Genomic DNA, 22,833 nt, shown 5'->3' on the forward strand with positions numbered 1-22,833 from the left:
CTGTTGTTTATCGGAAGAACTTGGTAAAAAATTACATTCATACTGAAAACCAAAAGACTCTTAAATTTGGCCAAATACTCATCCAAGTTTGGTGCAGACTGGGGAATTAAAAGTGATCTGAGAATTCGGTCCCTAAGGACCTCTTCTGAATTTAGTATTTCAGTTTTTCATTCCAGAGGCAGAGGGCCAGTAAGGCATCCTGATCTTTAAAAAATCTGGAAATTCTGCAGTGATGACTCTTCTCATCCGTTGTCAGCTTTTAGTTTGCTACCAGGTCAGAAATCTGATAGGTGCTTTCCAGAGGAAAAGTGGTATTTAATACAGTGTGACCAAACACACGTAGGGGAGGTACTGCCCAGTCATTCAAATACTATGTGAGAATCTTTCGTTGCATGCCCAATGAAGGAGTATTCCAAATTTCCAGTTTACATCCAGCAGGGAAAAAGTGTACACAGATGGAAAACATCGACCTGCAGGCATTAAAAAGCTAACTAAGTATTTCTTATATTTCCCAAAATGCACCCTGTTAACTCTTAGCACTGGATCAAAAGTGTGTGGGGGAAAGTTTTTTCTCATAAGTGAAAATCTTTTCAACTCCAATAGGATGTTCTTAATTTGTTTCACAAGATGAAACAAATGGGAAGCTCAACAAAATCTTGTTTTTTTTAGTGTGTATAACAACAATGAAAACATTGCACAGGCATAAAGATCTCCTTCCCCTTTTTTGTGATGCTTATTTTAAAGCAGGCAGAGCATAGGACAATCCTGTCCTCTGCCTCCTCCCAGACAAGTAAATAGCAAACCTAGTCCAGACTCCAGTTCTGACATTTTGCAGCATAAAGTGGTCTGGGGTCCTCACTAGATTCTTCCCTACTAGCACACACTTTACAAAATCATTCTTGATGTTTCCTATTAGAGCTGCCTTGCAGGCAAATCATGTCTGAATCAAGTTAGGTGGGAAACCTTTTAAAGATGAATTAGCTAAATGATTGCTCTTTTTAAAGTTCTTAACACCAGCTATTTTAATTTAAGTTTTTGAAAACATGACTGATAGGGATCTTCAGCAGACATAAAACTTGTGTACAGGAAAGAAAAATCAAGTGCATGGTGGAAAAGATTTGATGTCTAGGAGAGGCATTTCTGATGCAGAACATCAAGGGTTGCACACCTGTTGTGTTGGCATGGGATAAGAAATTCTTTCAAGAAACAGTTGTTTTGTGTGAGAGCAATGCCAGGATTCTCTTCTTGTGTAATGAGATCTCTAGAAGTGGTGGCAAAGCTACTGTGATTTGTTGCATTACAGCCTCAGTTGAGTTTTTCAACTAGAGAGTTGGATTGTCCGAGAACAAGTATGGAATTTGACTCTGGCATGTGTTGAAAACTATTTCAACTGTAAGACTCTTTTTCCAGCTCATCATACAAGTAAGGTTGGAAGCTTGGGAAAAGGTTGGACAGATTGCATTTTGAAAACCTAATTGCAGATTTCCAATGGCAAAGATCACATTTCCTTAAATACATTTGTTTTGATTTGTTCCACTGTATCCTGGTAATTTTATAGGCGTTGTCCTTGCCCTGCAGGGCTCTCACCCTGCTGTGATTGGGTAGGCTGTGGATTGGCAGAATAAAGACGGAGAGCATGAAAGTAATAAGGCAGCAACTGGATGTATGTAATAACTTCATGGTCATTTCACATGGATTTCACATAGATTATGTCATGGATGGCTCTGTCAATACGAAAAGTTATTCTTGTGCAAAGTGCAGACTAGTCTCCACATTCGAAGCCTCTGAAATGCCTCAACATGGGCCTTTTCTTTTTGTACTAGGCACCCTTGTGTCTATGCTGGAATCAGATTCCAGTGAATCAATTCAGGTTCTTTAGTTACTCAATTTAAATTCCCATATGCCCTAATAAAGCCCCCAAATGAAGAATTAAAGTAATAATACATCAATTCTGCAGCTCTACCAATAACCTTAACTATCAAAGTGACAACGCATCAATCAAGTTGACATACAGCTAGTATCAACCATTAAAGTAACTGTTAAATTAATGTCTACTAAAAAGTGCTGCTTCCATTAGTGAGAGTTTTATCCATCTCTCCCTTCTCCACCCTGCACGTCTCACTTTTCTAATCCTGTCTCTTTCACCTCTCACTGTTAGGTTATTGAATTTTTTTCCTTTTTCTTACCTCTCTTTTCTACTTTGTTTCTTTTTTTTTTCCTTCACTGTTCTTCTTGGTCTGTCTCTCTTGTTCCATGGATGTTGATTGCAGTGGTTCTCTCTTACCTGTCCTTACTCTGGATGAGTCTTCCTGCCTGCTCTAGCCTCAGACAGGATAATGGCATTTAGTGAAGTACAGTCTTGCATCTGTCATAGCTGCTAAATGTAATGTTGGTGCAAGAAGGTAAGGGTTTAACCTTTACTCCCATTGCCATTTCCTGTTTCTAAATGGGGAAAAAAATCTGTTTGTCTCACTCTTCCAAGGTCAGATTTGCTAATGTTTTAAATTCAGCTTTACGTCACCTGATAGGAATCTGTATAGAATCTTAGCATTTTCATGTTCAGGAGTTTTCACTAGTGCATGTACATTGTGCTACCCTGAATTCCACAGTCTTTCCATTAGTGACATAGAATATAAATGCTAAGGCACCATCTGGTAAGTTAAAAAGAAAAGGCAAAGTTTTCTATTTAATTGAATTGTGTAAGAAAATGAATAATGTAATCTGAACAATATCCACTGTATTTTTTTTTTTTAAATCTTCAATTCAATTTGCCTTAGGCTGTGCCAATATTTTTCTTTCCCAGTTGTTACAGGCTATATTATTGACAGCACATAACAATATAATTCAAGTGGTTAGAGGCAAAGCTTGAAGAGTTTGCAGCTGGATAAGGGCACATATGGGGAGAAGCAGAGTATGATCTGAGATTGAGAGAGACATATGCTGGCTGTATATTTCTGTTGTTATTGAGGCAGATATTCCCAATAACCATGGAAAGAATAATCAGACTGCCTGGCATTGAAATTTTGCCAGCCTTGGAGCCAAGTGTTATTAAATTTCTGGTTCTTGAAAGAGACTGCTTAAAATTCAGTAAATGGGAATTTCACTCGGGAGAAGTGTTTTAGATAGAGTAAATGGTGTTTACACAACAAAAATTCCTTGGCAGTATTGCTAGCAGGAAGGCTTCGTGAAAGCTTGTCAAGATAGCTCTTATCAAGGCTTTTTACAATTTTTAAAATCAGGTTTTAGGGGAGAGGAAGTACGAGGAAAACTGAGAAAATGTTTTTTTCCTCAGGAAAAGTGGGGTACCCATCATTCCTACCAAGTATAAAAGGAACACAAAAAACCATGTTCACACGGCCGTTGTCATCCCCCTCTATCTCTCCTAGTGTAACAAAGTGCCACCCTTAGTTAATGTCCCTGATTTTGACTCCAAGGCACTCTCTGCCCTCTAATTGATGCTGTGGCTTCTGGACTGTCTGTGTTCATGGTACTGACAAATGAAGGATTCATTCAAAGAGAAGTGGTGCTCCCAAAATACTGTATTTCCTTGTATGTGCAAATTGTTCTTTTCCTGAGGTAAAAATGAGGATAGAGCTACTTCTTTGTGTACCTTTTTTCTGTGGATTTCAAAGCACTTGGAAACATTCATGTGAATTAATTATCTTCATTTTACATCTGGAGAAACTGTGAGTATACAGGCTGTGGACAGATGTTCTCCTTTTCAGATACCTCCATGCCTTTTGGAGGTAGTTATCTCAAACTGCTGCTGAAAGTTACAATTCCTTCACCAATAACAAGTACCAGATGAGCACTACCAAATCCCTACTGACATTGCTAGGAGTTTTTACAAGTCACTGAAGGTAGTTTGACCTTAACCAGTCTGACTTTGCTCCTGCCATAATAGTTGTGGAAGCAGTGATCTTCGGGAGAGAAATGTTAAAGTGGAAGATGTTTAACCTAATGCATTTTACCTTGTAGTTGGTGTGTGTGCAAGACTGTCGGAGATGTTCAGCTGTCAGGTGGGATGGGAATCATTTCAGGAGAAAGACCCTAAATCTCACAGATTGGCGAGGTTTAATGTTGGTGACACAGGTCACTAACTTGTATTGCAGGAACTCAGCTTGACCAACCATTTACTACTTTAGAGTGAGCCAAGTTATTCTTTAGACACTCTATTCATCGTACTGACTAGATCTCCACCAGCTGTAATAGACACTTGGGAAGTCTGTAAGCTGAATTCCACCTTCACTAGTTTGTCATGGTGTATCAGTGTGTTTGCTTTTGTTCACAAGCCTGAGCCCTTATGGACAGACTGTTTTATTTGTGGGCACACAGTAAATTTTCAACAGGTCAGGAAGAAGATCCCCAGCCCTCTGTCCTGTCCACAAGATAATTCTGCTTCTCACAGCATAATTAAGGGAAACAGCAAGTTCTGAAATTCCAAATTCTGTGCTAACCCTAAGCATGCTAAATGTTTCTGTATTTCTCCGATCAGCTTTATCCATAGGGATTGTTTGAAAAACCTAGAGGGATTTCTAAACACAGAAGGCTTGCAAACACATTTTGTCTTTTTAATTTAATTTCCTAATGAAAACTTGGCCAGTGTGATTGAGTTCTATGGAATTGAATTCTGGTGCTGTAGTGGTTTTAGCAGTGAGATTTCTGTTGTTCTCAGAATGTGAATCCTCATTTATGTAGTTTTTTGGGGTTATTGCTCTGATTGGCAAAATAGTCCATCAGAAAGGGAGATCTTCTTGTGCCAGGCACCCTGCGTGTTAGATTTCTTCCCAAAATCGCTAGTTTCCACAAAGATGGGGAAATCAAGTGTGAATCGGTGTCTGAATTGGTCTTGCTGAAGTTAGTGGCACCTAGACAATGAACTAATACTGCTGTGGAGATGAGTCTTGCTGTCATGTGTGCTTGAGAGCTGTGAAATGTTTGAGCTGCCAGAGCAAGGTCTGCTTGTAGCATTGGGTCTTTGTGAACTGCTGTTTGCAAATTTTATGTATTTGCAGTTAGATAATTGTAACATTGGCAATATGAAAGCTATTTCCTATGGAGCATACAGAAAAATAAGAAGTGCTGCAAATGCCAAGTTGATTTTATTGCGTTTCTTGATTAGGTGAAATTGGAAAAGCTTTTACTTAAAGATCTCATTACAAGTTGCAAGTCTGTAGATTTTGTTTTCCCATTTGAGTTGGGTGATTGTTCCAGAGCGCTTGCTTGTAATACTGATGGTCAGACAACTTCCTTCTCTACTCTTTGCCTCCACTATAGTGAGACTGCTTAAATGGCCTTGCAGCAGGTACTGAGGAAGCCAATGTCCCACTCTGAGCTTTCAACTTTGCTGCTATTTCCACTTTCCTAGGAGGTGATAGCTTTTAGTGGTGTTTCTATAGTTGGTCTTATTGTTCAGTCTTGCTATACACTCATTAAACCTTGCTGAAAATACTTAATTTTTAATTCTCTGCTCTGTACCTTTTATACTATAAGTATCCTCTCCTCCTGTCCATAGCTGACTTAAGACTTATTCCTATGGGATGACTGGTCTAGTAATGAGTTGTAGTTTTAAGGCCAAATGTGTAGTTTCTGCAGCAAGGTATTTTTATATGAGGCAGGCCTGAGAAAGTGCTAAGAACTGTAATCGTTGTTGACTGAGAAGAAATGACAGAAAGGGGACACTATGGAACATCTTCTCTTGAGCAGGGTATTTTTTCAGAAATAGCCTGTGTCCTGGGTTTAAGAAGAGCTGTGTACGATAGAAAAATGGCTTTTCTTTTTGTGTGTGTGTGGTTAAGTGGTTTTGATTTTAAATGAACGCATGCTGTTGTACCCAATACTTCGGAAATGGATTAGCAAAGAAAACAGGATCACTGGAGCTTAAAGCAGCTTGACACTTGGATGGCATCCTGATTAGTATCATGTACCTGCATAAGAAGTCAGTGATGTACGTAGGTATCCTTAACCCTTCTTGCATATGGTGATTTGAGCGGGGGCAGAAATCTTACCTGACGTGTCACCACAGCTGCTGAATATTAGGAATTACTTTTTAGTGTGGTTTTTTTTTTAAATAAAGACTGATCTCTAAAAAATTGTGATCTTAGGAGTAATCAGAGTGATAATTATCTTTTCAGTCTTCATTGAGTCTAAAAGAAACTTATGCCAACAAGTGAGACCCTGAGCTGTGTGATGTGCACACAGGGTATTTAATTTCCCAAGCACAGAGCTCAGTTGTACCGTTTATGTCTCATCTTCTGGGCTGAAAATGGTATTTGTCTCAGAATTTACTATTATCAAACTTGTTTAGAAAATATTTCTTTTTGAAATTTGCTGTCAAGTGATTCAGCATAGTCTGAGCATTTCCTCCCTGGGTACATTTTAGGTGAATTTAAATTTCAGTGTGATCCCTCATTTTGAACAGGCTATTGATTTATAGACACTCACATGCCAGTGATATCTAACATCTCTCTAATATAAACTGAGGTTGAGCTCCAGAGGACTAGTAGAAATTTCCTACTTTCAGGTTTTCTAGTTATTTTTCTTTCTGACCTGTCATTTTTTCAAGTTTGTTTCCTGTAATACAGATGTGCTCAGTAGGTATGGGAGACTTCAGGGAGAGGTTTGGCTGGCTGCTGGCGCATTTGCTGGAATGAGCAGAATTACAGCCTCACTGCCGGAGGGAGGCTTGTGGTGATGTCAGCAATGCGGTTTCAAACGCATGTGTACTCTGTAATTGTGGAATAAAAATGACAAAGGGAGAGGAGGGCCTGCTAATTACTAATAGTAATGTAAGTTACTGTGTGTGCAGAGATCCTAAAAGGTAATTTTCTATGTGTGTTTTTCCTTTGGAATCTTTCTCTTGAACACTTTCATTACGAGTGTAAGCCCAGACTTTTGTTCTGAATCTAAACTATCAGTATCACTTGAAAGCAGTTTTATTTTCTGGGTTTGTTGGAGGTATAGCTGTTGTTTAAAGTATGGTTTCTGAGCACAGCTTCTAGCTTCGCTGTCTGACAATAATAGGACACAAGGAAAAAAGTAGGAGAAAGTATGTTTTTTAAGTGCTCAAATTTAGAGGAGCCTTACAATGCTTTTGAAAGTGAGACTTAACATGTTGCTCTCTCTTAGCTGTTATTTCCCTGATATGTAGAAGGCTACAAATATCACATTCCCCAATGTGTTAATGTGTTTTAAATAAAGTACTGACATGGCTGGCAGCATGTTTCAGCATTTGTCTGATCTCTTCCCTAAATACTGTCTGTCTCAGAAGCACTGTGAGGATAAATTAATACAGTAGAGAGTATCGTAGGTTGCTAAAAAGTGTGGGATTTTGCAGTTCTATAGGTAAGTAGATACCTGTATCATATCCTTATAAGACATCTTATAAGGGAATTTGAGGACTTCTTAGTTTGTTTTCCAAAGAAATGTGGCTTATGCTTCAACTTCCTGTCAAATGTGGTCAAATGGGATTTAAAGGGCTGCTGGAGCTGCAAGTGGTCTGCTAGAGGTCTCCTGGGAGGCCAATCAGCTGACTAGGGGGTGGAACCCAGCCCATCCACGAGGGATTTAAATGGCTGCTGGGAGCACCAGCGACCCGAAGCGTGGTGAACAGGAGTGGGCAAACACCTTTTGATGTGGCACTTTTTTTCACGTGGCACTTTTTTCACGTGGCACTTTTTTTCACGTGGCACTTTTTTTCACATGGCACTTTTTTTTCACATGGCACTTTTTGACAGCAGTTAGTGCAGGCAGGGCAAGCAGGCGGGGCACAGCCACCTCCCAGCTCTCTCAGGTGATCTTTTTTTTTTTTTTCCTCCCCACAACTCAAGCCAGCCACGGTTTCCAAAAAAGCAAAAGCCGTTGCTGCTGCTGTTATCACAAGGGGTGTGTTCACACAGATGGAACCCCCCTAGAAGGACACCAAGACGGCTGCAGCTGTTCAGGTCTCTGGCTGCGCAGAGTGTTTGAGCCTGGCTTTAGTACCAGGGGACAGTGTGAGTGGGGTCTGTGTACGATGTGAGCAGGTGAATGATTTGCTGTTCCTGGTGGCAGAGCTCAAGGAAGAGGTAGAGAGGCTAGGAAGCATTAGGGAAAGTGAAAGGGAAATCGACTGATGGAGTCGCACCCTTTCACCCCCAAAAGAAGTTCAGCAGGAGATGGTGAAGCCGTGCCCCTTCTGCCATCAGGCAGATGGAGCAAACCATGTAGATGGGGGGGAGTGGAAACAGGAACGGTGCTGCATCTAGTTGGGATCCAGTCACTAGTGGTGTCCCCCAGGGATCATTGTTGGGCCCAGTTCTGTTTAATATCTTTATTGATGATTTAGATGAGGGGATTGAGTCCACCATCAGCAAATTTGCAGATGGCACCAAGTTGGGAGGGAGTGTCAGCTGGAGGGCTCTTCAGAGGGACCTGGAAAGGCTGGAGAGTTGAGCTGATTCCAACGGGATGAGGTTCAACAAGGCCAAGTGCCGGGTCCTGCACTTTGGCCACAACAACCCCCTGCAGCGCTACAGGCTTGGGGCAGAGTGGCTGGAGAGCAGCCAGGCAGAAAGGGACCTGGGAGTTTGGATTGACAGGAGGCTGAACAGGAGCCAGCAGTGTGCCCAGGTGGCCAAGAAGGCCGATGGCATCCTGGCCTGGATCAGGAACAGTGTGGCCAGCAGGAGCAGGGAAGTGATTCTTCCCCTGTACTCAGCACTGGTTGAGGCCACACCTGGAGTAGTGTCCAGTTCTGGGCCCCTCAGTTCAGGAAGGACATTGAGGTGCTGGAGCAGGTCCAGAGAAGAGCAACGAGGCTGGTGAAGGGACTGGAGCACAAGTCCTATGAGGAGAGGCTGAGGGAGCTGGGATTGTTCAGCCTGGAGAAGAGGAGGCTCAGGGGAGACCTCATCACTCTCTGCAACTCCCTGAAAGAAGATTGTAGCCAGGTGGGGGTTGGTCTCTTCTCCCAGGCAGCTCTCAGTAAGACAAGAGGGCATGGTCTGAAACTCTGCCAGGGGAGGTTTAGGTTGGATATTAGGAAGAAATTCTTTCCAGAGAGGGTAATCAGGCATTGGAATGGGCTGCCCAGGGAAGTGGTGGATTCTCCGCCCCTGGAGGTTTTTAAGATGAGACTGGATGTGGCACTTAGTGCCATGGTCTGGTAACCACGATGGTAGTGGATCAAGGGTTGGACTTGATGATCTCAGAGGTTCCTTCCAACCCAGCTGATTTTATGATTCTATGAAAATATATATAGGAAGTCAGATTTCATTAGCTCTGCTCACAGAGTAACTTGTGGGGCATTGAGAGTCCAAGCTGATATTTCTTGTTTTAGATTAATAATTCTTAAAATATTTTATATTTTAGATTAATGGATACTTTTGCATAAAATTTTGGATCAGCAACACTGATGGCAAACCCTTAGGATGGCACAAGGAACAAGGAACTCTTCAAGCTTTTTCTTAGTTGGTTGTTTGTGTTTTTTTTTTAATTGCACTGTGTATTTGAATTTCAGAGAGAGGATTTAACCAGAAGAATGATTCAGATTTCGTCCATTGGTCACTTCCAATAGCAGCTCTATTCTGAAGAGATGATACTTGGAGTGACATCTGGCTCATTTCTATTTCCTCTATAATCTTTTCCATGCTTACTTTTCATGCCAAGTAAGGTCCTATGCCATTCTTCTGTGGCTCTGAGATTCCAGATTCACCCCTGCTGCTCAAGACAGGTCTTTGTCTTGTTTTGCCCCACCTACTGAAATTGTTTTCCACTGTTTCATATGAATCCTGAAAGCACAGATTTTCTATTTTATAAATCTGTCCTAAGCTCCATTAACCATTTCCTTAAGGAAGTCTCCTGCACCTAAAAGCTGTTTCGCCATGTATACTGTGCAGAATATTATGAAGTATTTAAGTCAATAATCATCTTTATCTTTCCTTGCCAGATTCTTAAACTGGTCACTGCAGATGATGAGACGTTTTTATAGATACTTTGCCTGGTGTCACAGAGCTAAAGCTAAAAAGTACTAATTCCAGTATAAAAAGATGCAGTAATTTTTTTTCCTTTTCTTTTGCAGTGCAATTTTCCAGAGAACCAGGATGGCTAGAAGGCACGTTAAATGGCAAGAGAGGACTTATTCCACAAAATTATGTTCAGTTTTTATAGCTTTGTGCATTGAACGCCAAGAAGGTGTACATGGTATCCATGGATTTTTGTTCTAGTCACTTGTCTCTACTTTTGTGACTGCTTTTAATCAATGAAGAGCTGGACTATGGATTGAAGATCCTAATCTGTATAAAGATATTGTGTTGCCAAATACGAATTACAAAAAAAAAAAAAAGATTCTTTGAGGGTTGGCATGAGTGGGGGGGACAAGTAAGGGGGATGGAGGAATAGATTAATTTTTTAATAGGGTGATTTTTTTCAATTGTAAAGAACAGTAGTGGTATATTTGTTTGCAAAATAGTTAGCATTTTAAGTCAAGTATTTGGTTGATCTGTGACTCAACTTAGTGTCCTGGAGATTATGCCTCAAGAACCAGCCTTTTTAAAAGAATGTGAAGATGGTGAGACACTGGCACAGGTTGCCCAGAGAAGCTGTGGATGCCCTATCCCTGACAGTGTTCAAGACCAGGTTGGATGGGGCTCCCAGCAAGCTGGTCTAGTGGAAAGTGTCCCTGCCCATGGCAGGGCGGTTGGAATTAGATGATCTCTAAGGTCACTTCCAACCCAATCCATTCTATGATTCTATGATTATTTGGGTTTGGAAGATACTGTTGGATAAAAAAGGCTATCATGCTGACAATTAAATTATATTTCAAAGTGGAATAGCCAGTATGGAACAGACATCTGTAAGTAAAATAATAGTTACTAAGACATGACATTTTTCAAATGTCTTCAAAGAGCACATTCGTTTATGTTTTGTGTATGATTTCATTTATTTTATAAAGATAAGACACATGAACTTTTATTACAGGCTCCTATATGTCATGGTTTCTTCGCTACTCAAAAATATCACTGTAAATGAAATAAAACGTTATTTGCTATTTGACTTGTCATTCCTATGTTGCAGAATATTTTGCTCTGCTTCTGAAAGTTGTGACACGCATTAATTACTGGCAGCTGTTTGCAGTCAGCCTTAAGCAGGCTCCAAAATGAATGGGGACCCTTCCTCACTTAAAATAGGCAACTCTGCAAGCTCAAGCCAAAAGGAAAAGAGAATCTCTGGCTTTTGCATCCTGGAGGCATTTTGCATTTTATCTGTTGTCTGTCTGTCTAGCTGGCTGCTGACCTTGCCTTTCTTCCTTCCCTGTTCTTGTCAACTGTAAGGTCTTTTGGATGCACCAAGGTATTGGAATCCTCAGTAGCTGCCTCAAAATTTGCAGAATTATTTGAGTAGTGAGAGTGTTATCTGTGGTCATAGAAAAAGCTTCCAGAAATCTTGTGATCTATAAATATGTACCTTGTGTTTAATCTTTGTATTTTTCTCTCCTTTAAGTAAGACCCTCTGGGAGGCAGTGGAGAGGATGCAGGAAAATATGACAGGATGACATATAATACAGGCTCACTTCTTTGTTAAATTGGACTCTGTGAATTTTGAGTAATTTACTTAGCTTGCAAGTTTTTCTAACAAATGGGATTAGTAAACCAGTTAATGGTTAATGCTGCTTTAAGGTTGGAATGGCTTCCACCCCCCACCCCCCCCGAAGATTTAACTCCACACTATTATTTTGTTCCTTTGCCCAGACTGCACAGACCATTGGAGTGTACACAAATCATCTCCAGATGGAGCAATGGTGGGCCAAGTCAGTACAGCTCTCCAGCACTAACCCTCATTGCTTGGAGGAATTTCATTTGGTGTATTCTCCTGGTATTGAGCAGTGACTCTCTACCATACAGCTTTTAGGCAGTTCTTGTCTTGGCATAGTGGCTAAGTGACCCAAGCACTGGAGATGACTTTTGGACTTTTGTGAAGCAGACAAAGTTCCTTAATTTGCTCCTTCACTCAGTGTTAAGGAAATAGTTGCACCAATACCTAGGGCAACAGATTGAAGGTTTCCTTGCTCATATTTGTTCATGTGGCAAAGCACTGTTCTACTGTTCTGGCTGGGTATCATGTTGTCTGGGCCCGCAGCTTTATCAACTCATTTGTGGTCTTAGAGTCATTTAGGAAGCAGGATGGTGTTTGTGTGCCAAACTCAGTTTTCATGGCTACCAGTTGGTGGAAAATGCTGAAAGAAGAGGGGGAATGTAAACCTTTGGTACTGGCCTTGCAGGTGTGGCCGCAAGGTATGCTGGCTTGTCAGATAGTGAAGCTCTGATAACTTGAAGCTGACAAGCTTTGGAAGGTGCTTCCATTAGTTTTGTTGTTGTTTTAAACATGCAGTGCATGTTTGATCTTGTTCTTCCAAAGTTCTCAATATTTCTCAGCTCTAGCTCTGTGTTTGGGTTGTTTGTTTTTTCTTTCCTTTTAACTGAAGTGGTTTAAAAAGGTAGTTATACAGACAAGGAATAAAAGACTTAGTGCCTATTCCATCCAGTCCTGTGACCCTGTTTTGCCTTTAGGTGAGATCTTTTGAGACTCCTGTTGCTCCTGGGGCCATGCAGAGCCCAAACAAGGAGAAAAATTTTCTACTGAGAAATGATACAGCTGAGCAGAGGTAGTACTAACCCAAACTTTCTCACGTCCTGAACATTGTCTGAAGGCAGTGGTGTGAGCTGAGCCAGATCAGATCTGGCTTTCAGGCTAACCACACTGCCTGTTAGGAATATAGTTGTGGGAACTGCTACCCACCATATGGGTTTCCACATCAGCCCAGCTATAGTAAGGCTGAGTACAGACTTGTCCAGCTGAGCAGCCCATTTTTCCTCCTCACTGCTGAACTGCACTGCCAATGATGCCTCGTACTGACTGCTTGGAAGTAGAGATTCAAAGATGCTAAAAATGAAAAAAACATATTAAGAAAGTCAGGCCCCTTTCCCATCCTTTGAGATTGCTTGCTTTCCTGAAGCTGGCCTTAGGACGTGCCTCTTGTCTGTCTTTTCCATGGCTTGGTAGACTTGGAGGAGCAGAGTAACATGCTGTTAACTTGGGGCAGGAAGCACAGGGAGTCCATTGTGGAGGAAGCTGGTTGAAGATTTCTTCTCTTTTGGCCCAGCAGCAGGAGTGGTCATTTCTGTGGGTCTGGCCTAACTCCATCCTCTCACAGCTCTCCTGTCACAGCTGTGGGTACAGGTTCAGCTTAATCCTCAGGTTGGGTTCCCCCTCCCTTCCTCTGTGCTGGTTGCTGTGCGCAGGAGCACAGACTTGTCAGTTTGCAAAAGCCAAGACTGCTGGTAGTGAACACATGACACAGGCTGGAAATTAGAGAGTGTGAATTAGGGGAAAAAAAAAAACCACCACCCAAACCCAAGAAAACAAATGTGCTTTTTATGCAAAATTATGCTGGCCTTGCCATCACTATGGGGCCCGAGACTGAATCCCCCAGCTTGGGGATTAAGGTCAAATGTGTTTGCTGAATAATTAATGGAAAAGCTGAGACTCCTGACTAGCTGGGATCAGCAGAAATTTATAGTCTGTGTTAGTCACTGGACAGTGCTCAGCCCTGTGCCTTGGCCAGGCAGCATTTTCACTCTGCTGGGTGAAAAGCCCCGGGGTTTTCAGGCTGCTGAATGTTGTTAAGTGCTGTCCCAGCTGATCTTCGTGGCAGGTTTCCTTCTGATGCTGTCTTTCATCAGAAATGAAAGAAAAAAAATCTCATTAGCTGATTTATCTGCTCTGTAATGAAAATAAGTGTTCCAGCTTGCAGCTTTTGCTAGCTGAGCCTCTGTAATTGTGTCACAGAAGAGACCTGGGCAGAAACTTGCCTTCCTCAGTGCTCGGTTCCTTGTTCTCTTAACCCATTTCACAATTCTTACCTGGTTTGCAATTTTAAGAGAGAAGTTGCTGACAGAGGGCTTATGACAGAGGTCTTTAGCACTGGAAATGCACCAGTGCTAAACTGGGTTTTACTGAAAGTCTTCACTGGAGTGTCACCTTTTAAACTGAATGTGAATTGGACATTGTTTTCTACATCAGAGTCCAACTGTGCCCTCATCTGTCCTTGCAGTAGCCACAGGTAAGCTCCAGAAACTTCATCCTATCAACATCTACAATTAAAGTAAGACCACTTTAAAAACCTTATGACATGGCACATTTTACCCAGCGAAATCTATGACATGAAAGGGCATTTTTTTTCCACTCCTTTCTACCTTAGTAATATTGTACTCATCATAAACTCCCAGTCTCTGTAGACACCTGAAACAAAGCAGTGTCGCAGCTTGAGGTCAGATTACCAGTTTGGTTATGTTTTTAAGTAGCAATAGCGTCGTCTTATTTCTAGAACAGCATATGACAGATACATCTGCTTGTAAACATATGGGAAATTTTTCTTAACTCTGCTGATCCTCTACTATTCTTTCCTTCTGACAATTCAGCAAACAGAAAGCAGGTGCAAGGATTTTTTGGCAATAAAAAGTTTATGCAATTTGTTATTAAAAGAACAAAATGCAATTAAATGGTGGTCTTACAGCACAGACCTGGCTTTGTGCAGAACTTGGTGGTGAATTTTTGAGATAGACAGTGCACAGAACAAACCAGGATAGCAGGAGTTTTATTTCCCCTTCTGTCTTACTGTAATTACAACTAGAAAAGGCCTGACCTGAGAAGGCAGTTTGATTAGTCACTAGGGAGACCTTGCATATATAAAATAGGGAATACCTCTTTCCAGGAGAGAAATTCTAACTTTGGGCAAGGGGTACAGCAGCCCATAGGTTAAGGGGAACTGGAAGCCAGACTGGTCTGGCTGCTGAAGGTTGCTGGGTTTGTTTGTTTTAGTGGGATGTAGCTTGTGCCCATAACAGTGCCAGTACATCATTTGTCAAGCACAGTTACCCAGGTTAAGTGAACCACATTCCTCACACTTGGGCATTCCTTTTTCCACAGTGTGAGTAGCCGCTCCCTGGCTGAAGCCCTTGGACATGCTGCATCATCCAAAGTAATAGAGCTTGAGGAAACAAAGGCTCTATATGTATGAAGAAAGATGTTACATTGCATTTTAGGTTGCTTTATGCTGAAGAGTTCAAGGCTGGGTTGGACTGGGCTCTGAGCAACCTGGTCCAGTGGAAGGTGTCCCTGTCCATGGCTGGCGGAGTTGGAACTAGATGGTTTTTTAAGGTCCCTTCCAACCCAAACCATTCTATGATTCTGTGTTGTTTCTAGATGAGCAGAAGCTTGTCTCTAAGGATAGCAATGCACCAGCACCTATCTGAGATTAAAATGCAAGAAATACTTGCAATCAAACCAGTTTAATTCATGTATATTTGTACAATTTGTATAAAAAAAAGAAAAATAGGTACTTGCAGACATTAACATAAAGACCAAACAATATTTTCTATTTATTTAAAAAGCTTTAAACATACAGAAGCAAACCCCTAATTATAAATGCATCATTATGCATAGATTTTACTGTTTACACCATACTGCTGGCTGCTTTTATTTTTCATCCAGGAATCTATTTAAACTCCAAGAATTCTTAAACATTCCTCTGAGCTTCCTGGCCTCAGAACTGCTGTCTGTCTTATCAAGTCATTGACCTCCAGCTGAAAACATTGCTCTAAAAAAAGTCAAATCTTTAATAAACAATTAAAAGTGCATTAACTGTAGAATTGTTTAATTTCATAAATGTTTAAACAAGTCAGTGAAAAACACCACCCTGTGAATTAGCTTTTTGCATTATTGATTGTAAAGTATCTTTTTAATAAGATTTTGATATTGCAAACTTTAGTCTTTTCTATTTTACTCTGTGCAACTGCTCAAGTTGCACGATGTGTAGTATTCCTGAAATACCCACTGCAGTACATTAACACTATTTTACATTTTAACTGTGTATACAATGCTCTTGCTGCATATCCCTGTTCCTTCTTACAACAAAATAATTTAGCTCAATGAACAAAAGCCCACCTCTAAAAGCTGTTATAGTTTGTCTTGTATTTTGCAGGAGACAAATGCCTATTTCATTCTAAACAAATTCAAAAGAACGTAACTAACTTCCCGGTAGCTAAAAACTAGGGTTGGTTTTTGTTTTTGTTTTTTTTTCCTGTACACAGGTTTAGATAAAAAAAGTGATGGCTATTCTGCTTAAGTGTCCTTGATGAGAGAATACTGCCTCTTACAACATCTATATCCAATTGTATCTATTACTTCAATGATCTCTAGCAAAAAATAATAATCAATGAATGGTTTCATAAACAACAGGTGATTAAAGTAAAGGATTTATTATAATCTGCTTACAGTTGTTTGCAAAGACAGACATACGTTTTTGCATAAAGATATAAATTGCTTTTTAAAACTAATTTAGTGTGTTTAATTATATGAAGTTTCTGTGAATTATGAATTGTACCAAACCAAGATTAAAAGTAATAAGGTACAAAAATAGGAGAAAACAGACAACAATTTGGACTGGGACAGGCATTTAACAGTGAAGTGTAGAATATGGCTTTGCTATTTTAGTCAAGCAAAGTTACTCTGAGACAGAAAAGGAGGCAGTAACTTTGTTAATATAAAAAGCTGCTGCAGACTGTATTCACCCAGAACCTGGCTTTGAAATTTTCTATTTTAGACTTTTTAAAAAAAAGTAAATTAAAAGATGGATGTATGACTGTGTCTTTACTGTAAACAACCAGTCTGCATGCTGTATATCTCACGTTGGAAGTTTGGCTTTCATATTGCTGTGCAGGTCAGTATTTAAAGATCTGCCTATGAATTAGACTTCCAAAATGCAAATAATATATGTATGTATATATTTATATATAAAAAACCTCTCTGAATACAGTCTTTACAGATTACCCATTGCATAAGGCAGGTGTCATTTAAAAAGACAAGTAGCGCTGACTGTCTTCAGTGCACCAAAGTGCACCTCAAAATTTGGGTTCAGAAAGGGTGTAGAATTCTTAATTTGACCACCATTTACAAGAAATGCTACATTCCGACCGGCCAAGGGACACACTAGGGCTCAAAAATATCAGTGGCACCCAGAGAGAACACTACAGATTAGGACTCTGAAAAACTATTCTATTTAAACATGAGCATATGGTAGCAACAGTTGTGCCTCAGAAAAGTTCACCTGTCCTCTATTCTACTCCAAAATTTTGTATTCGCTTATAAATTGTGACATAGTGAAAATCACCTCAAAAATTCTTTTCTTTGCAGTCTTATTCTAGAGAAAACGTTTTTGAGACAAAATCAGACCAACTGAGTTGAACTTGTAGTGTGAACATTTGTCTTCTCAGATGTACTCTGATTATTACAAAAGTGCTTAGAAAAGTACATGCTTTTTAGTTTTGTCACTAAAAATTCTACTCAGCTAATCTGCCCATATCAATACCTTACCATCCCTCTCACCAGTACAAATGTCTTCGGTATACTTACTGTAATGATCTGCATGTTCCCTTCATCACAATCAGAAATCGCCCTTCCCCTCTCTGAAATAATAATCTGACCTTTTAAGATGTATCATATATCCAGTATTCAAAGGAAAAAAAAAATAAAAAAATCAATCAATCTGGGAAACCTTAGTAAAAAAAGAAAAATCATTCAACATGTTGCTCACCCCCGTTCCCCTGAGAGAGAAAGGGAATAGAGGGCAAGAACTCACTAGATCATTAGGCTGGCAAAAGCTTTGGAGAGAGACCATAATTTGTCTTGTTAAATGAAACCTCCATAAAGTGGCAAACTCAACATAGTGTAGTTTCCTACGGATTTCTAAGATGTGCTCAAGTCACATACGCTTGCAAGAGAGACAAAAAGGGAGAAGAATATAGAGGAAAATAGAAAGGCTTCAAACACAACTGAAAAGGTTAAGCGTGGTTATTTACAACAGATACTGTAGGATGGTAAATTAGATATGATGCTAAAAAAGGCACAGCTTTCCCTTTCTTAAATACACTGTAAACGGTTCATTATGCATGCAGAACATTTCACTTTACAAAAAAATTACCTTGTTTGTTTAGACAAAGATAGTACTTAAATAGTCTCCAGCAAAATAGAGTTCTTTCAAAAATACTTTCCCGTTCATCCTATTAACCATTAAAGATTTTTTGTCTCATTTACAAAAGTTCCTTACACCTTATTTCAGGTCCTTCACAATTTATACATACAGCAATGTACAGTACAGCAAAAGACTGCAAAAAATTATTTGTAAAGCCAGCACAATAGATACTATAAATCGATACCAGGGCATTTGTTTTTCACATCTTATCCTTTTTAATTAAATAGTAAATGGACACTTAACACAGTGTATATCATCTATGATGGGATAACATGGGATAACAAATGCCACAGGTGGGGATAACAGAGTATTCCACACCAAATGTTCTGTTATTACTTTACACGTTAGGGTTTGTGTGTGTGTATATATGTGTATATATATAGTTTTTGTTTGTTTTTTTTACAAGAAAAGAATATTAATGCCCCATATTGACTTTACGTTTTATGTGCAAACCAAGGGTAAGCTTTAAAAAGTTCTCATTAGTTCTCGAACCCTTTTAAAACAAGCAAACAATACCAGAAACTACATGGCATATTTAAAACTCCATCTGTTAAAATATCAAAATCAAAGAGTTATTGACTAGATATGGCTTTTCATCCAGAGGAACAGGAACATTTTCTAAGTGTTTTAGGGTTATGGGGTAGTTTCCAAACATCTAGGTCTTGCCAAATCCAAGTCAACTGCTTTCCATTCCCCAAACCCTTCTTATGATTTTAGACTATTCAGAGACTGCTGAACGAGTGTAAATAGCATGTTTAAAATATGGTTTCTTGGGTCCTTCATGGGTGTGGAATAACACAGGGAAACTTAAGGCAAAGTTCTTCCATTTAAGACATTTTCTATCACTTCCTGTGAAAGTACAGGGGCTTGGCATTCCCAGATTCCACCTTTGGTAGCTGGTCACTGATGATTTCCACCAGCATGGCTGGAAACTCTACTTTCAGTGCCTGAGACTCTCGGAAGGTGTAGAAGCAGAATTCCAATAAGTCACTAACAAGCTGAAATACAGAAAGAAACACTTTTTAGGAGAAACACACAGATTTTTGCATGCAAACAACAGCTTATTGATAATTGATTCAAGACATGGCATCTGACTTGGCAGTCCATTTATAGGGTTATAAAGCAAACAAAAGAACTCCAATGCCAAAGGGCTATTTAGCTCATTAAAAATCAGTGAACTAGGGAAAACCAAGATACCACAGATTTGATTTTTCAGCCTAACTGCACTTTTCATTTCACTAATAGCAACTGACCACCATGAAAACCTTAGGTACTCACTATCTATGAAAATAAAGCCTTCTGCCCAGAGGGAAAAGATCAGCAATAAACTATTGTATCTCTAGATTTCAGGGGGACACACATTCATTAAATCAGATTATTTGCTTAACTTCAGTGCATTCTCCAGGGCCTGCAACCTGCCAGAGCAGCTGATGTTTTCAGCTCAACAACACTAATGCTGTGTCATGTGGTGGCATTTCAGGTTTTACACCATCACAGTGTACACGTTTTTTTTGTGGCTGTGATCTAAATGCACCTCCTAAAGCCTTCCAGTACTTTGGACTCTTTGCAATCTTTCTGTGTTGTGTTGTGTTTTTAAGAAAAACACAACACAAGTCAGTCAAGAGGCAGAGGCACGTCAGCTTCTGAGGTACCCGTGAATGAAGTGCGTCCAGATTTCAGTGTATGAACTTCCACTGCAGTTCAGCAAATCACTGTGTTGTGTGATTAAAGAAAAGCTAGAGTGTCTGCTGTTTAAAAATTCAAAAGTTAAGCACAGCTTAATTTTAGTGGCCTATGCCCTTGCAAAGACTTAAGCCACTTCTGGTGGTGTAATTTATCAAACACAAGTTTGTCATTTCAGTTCTTAACATGTGGATTTGCACTCTGCTGTAAAGGCCCTGTTAAAGACAGAGCAAATAAAAGTGGACTTCTGGAAGGCAGAAACAAATAAAAAAAATATGGACAGCAACACTACCGTCCTGTAGCTCCATACCTTATTGCTTATTTTCAGGACTTTCACAGCTGTTCTCACAAACGTAAGCAATTTATGAACATCACAGAGAAGTGCTGAGATCATTCAAACACATGACTTTCTGCTATTGAGCACTATATGAATCTGTCTGCTGTGGCTTAGTTCATTCCCGATGATCTGGCATGTCATGAAGCAGTGCTAATTAATTAAACAGATGCATGCCTAAATAAGTAGCACAGACATAATCTGGTTTTCAAGGGAAAAAAATGCTGATGTTCAAAGGTTTACTTTACCCATTAGGAGGAAGCTGTTACTGTATTCAGTAACTGCGTGCCAAAAATATCCCAAACAACACAAAACCAAAGTAAAGGAAACTCTTTTGGTGTAATCACCACTCAGGCATCAAATACCAGAACCTAAGCAAAGTAAGCTTTGCACCCCAACACAGCCTTGACAATGACCTGGCAAATGTGCTGCTTTTCCTAAACTTTTTGGAGTCACCTCTGTCCCACTGCCAACCATCCTCACTGTGCTGATGGCTCGCCTTCTGTGCAGTACAAGCTAATTCCTGCCTCATCGCACTCATGTGAAGCCTCTGAATGCAATGAGACAGGAATTACAGGAAAGCCTAAGTAGAAATTACTAATTCTGACTTCTTTGCAAGCTTTTAGTAGTATCCAGTAGGTATGTATGTCTGGTGAATAGGCAGACAAGGGGAAATGAAGAATAATAACATTAATGAAGGAAGCATAATCTATTCTATTCAATAAATGAGTGAGCAGTCCAGTGGGTGAAAACCAGGATGCCATCATGGATATGCTCACAGCATAGCACATTATGAGTCTCACCACAGAGGAAAAAGGTTAAGTTTACAAAACAATTTAAAAGAAAACCCCTCCTATCATGTAACACTTGGCTTTGAAGCCTCAAAGATAATATATTTTCTATACCTATTTAGTCTGCTAAAACATTTAATCTTTTCTTTCTTAGGTACATTAGCAGCTTTAACATACTTGACAATAATCATCTACTTAAAGAAAATGGGAGTACTAGGAAGCATGTGTGCCACACATGTGACCATGTGTGTCACCAGGAACACAGGGCTGAAGTCAGGATCTTTTTAACTTCACCCTTAAAAGCTGCATGGCTTTTGGGGTTGGGGAAGCGTTATTTTAAAATAAAGAGGAATGAATGTGGGAGAATTGAAGGCCAACTCAGAAACACTAAAATGTAAACATTAAGATAAGGTCAGACAGAGAAAGCTGTGAGGCTGAAAACTGTGCCATGAGCAGTGCTCTTTACTGCAGGCGTGTTCTCATACATTTGCAAAGGTATCCTCCCTCCCTGCCAGCCCAGCAGCCTTGGCATGAAGATGCACTAAAGGGAGGAAAAATTCAGGTTCCACAGGCAATACTAATTTTGAAATTTAAGTCCCTGCCTCTGCATCCCAAGCAACATCTGTCTGAACAGGTAAATAATTTAGCTAGTCTTTTGCTTTAAAAGAGAAGCTTTCTCTTCAGTAAGGAAATGGAAACCTTTGTTTTCTCTTGGAATACACAAGCTCTGTCATTGCAGTGACAGTGACTGATGCACCACAGGTTACAAGCAAGGTAATGCAAGCTATCCGGCACCTTTAAATGTGGCTTATGGATTTCCTAGATCAAATATACTTCTGGTTGTTTTTTAAAGGCTTGTAAAAGCCCTGTGCTCTGAGAACTCCTGACTATACTTTACCTGATCTCCTACTCTCTGCTTCTGGTAGTTTATACCGAAAATGCTGACACCTCCTCTAGTCCAACAGCATAAAAGACAACTCCAATTAAGCAGTGAGAGCGAAAGCACCGTTTTCACAAGCAGTGAAAGTAGTGACTAGAAACATATTTGCTTTTAACAATCTCAATTATTTCAGCTGCTGAAGCACACTTCTGAAGAGCTACAGTTTAGCAGAGTGCAGACAGTGCACTTAAGGCCATGGTTAAAACAATGCCTGTTTCCCTGGGATGCAACCAGGACACTATTCTTACCTCTTTAGTAGGGAGGTGTTCAGTTCTCTTTGGAGCGGGCAATAGAACATGGCTCAGTACCTTCTGACAGCACCCCAAGCCTCCCTCTACACAAGGCGGAATCAGGGCAGTGCAAGGGAGGGGAGCTCAGGTACTGCCTGCCCCTGGTGGGCAGTGCTGGGCTCCCAGAATGGAGACTGCAGCCTCTCTGGGTGGGAAAATACCACTAAATAAGTTAGTATGAGATGGGTTGGGGGGATGGAGAAACACAGGTCAGAATAATCACATCCATGTCACCCAGACTGCTGCAAGACATGACAGCTTTTCTGCCAGCAAGCAGATCAGCTGCTCGCTGTAACCCTTCACCACTTCAGTGATTAATTATGAAGCTTTCTCTCATCACTACCCTGCAGAGAGTGTGCTGCACTTAAACATTTTCAAGGCTACAGCAGTCTTAGTAATTCTGAGATTTTTACTTAATCAATTTTTGCATTTGTATGCTGTATTAAGCACCTCTGAGAAATAGGAGTATTAATCAAACATAATTTTCTGTTATTAGGGCGGGGTTTCCATAAAATGGACTTTCTCACCCATACTGTTCTCCATAATTAAAAAAAATGAATCCTTTAATGAAGTCCCTGAAGTTAATACAGTTAGAGTGACCTTTGAGAACTTGCAGAATTTTTAGAGCAAAAAGAAGTTATTTTAGTTTTGAAATCTCACCGTGCCTCTGCATTTCCAGAAATGGTTAGAGAACTGTTGGATTTGCAAGGGTGCACATTCCTGTG

General features: G+C 40.1%; 2 protein-coding genes across 6 annotated transcripts in view; one reads left to right on the forward strand and one right to left on the reverse strand.

Annotated features, from left to right (window-relative positions):
- Positions 1-10,324, forward strand: part of ARHGAP10 (Rho GTPase activating protein 10) — a 147,463-nt gene extending 137,139 nt beyond the window's left edge. The window contains exon 23 of the mRNA XM_027652849.1: positions 10,061-10,324. Within this exon, the coding sequence (XP_027508650.1) occupies positions 10,061-10,149 (89 nt within the window). The 3' untranslated portion in view covers positions 10,150-10,324. The remainder of the gene's footprint in view (positions 1-10,060) is intronic.
- Positions 10,325-15,313: 4,989 nt separating this feature from the next.
- Positions 15,314-22,833, reverse strand: part of NR3C2 (nuclear receptor subfamily 3 group C member 2) — a 204,685-nt gene continuing 197,165 nt past the window's right edge. For 4 of the 5 annotated variants that reach the window (XM_027652704.1, XM_027652705.1, XM_027652703.1 and 1 more), the window contains one exon: positions 15,314-19,068. In XM_027652704.1, coding sequence (XP_027508505.1) covers positions 18,913-19,068 — 156 coding nt within the window. In that variant the 3' untranslated portion in view covers positions 15,314-18,912. The remainder of the gene's footprint in view (positions 19,069-22,833) is intronic. The other variant, XM_027652706.1, reaches the window with a different exon arrangement.

This window comes from Corapipo altera, unplaced genomic scaffold, assembly GCF_003945725.1.
Source record: "Corapipo altera isolate COAL_440 unplaced genomic scaffold, ASM394572v1 69, whole genome shotgun sequence".
Taxonomy (NCBI): domain Eukaryota; kingdom Metazoa; phylum Chordata; class Aves; order Passeriformes; family Pipridae; genus Corapipo; species Corapipo altera.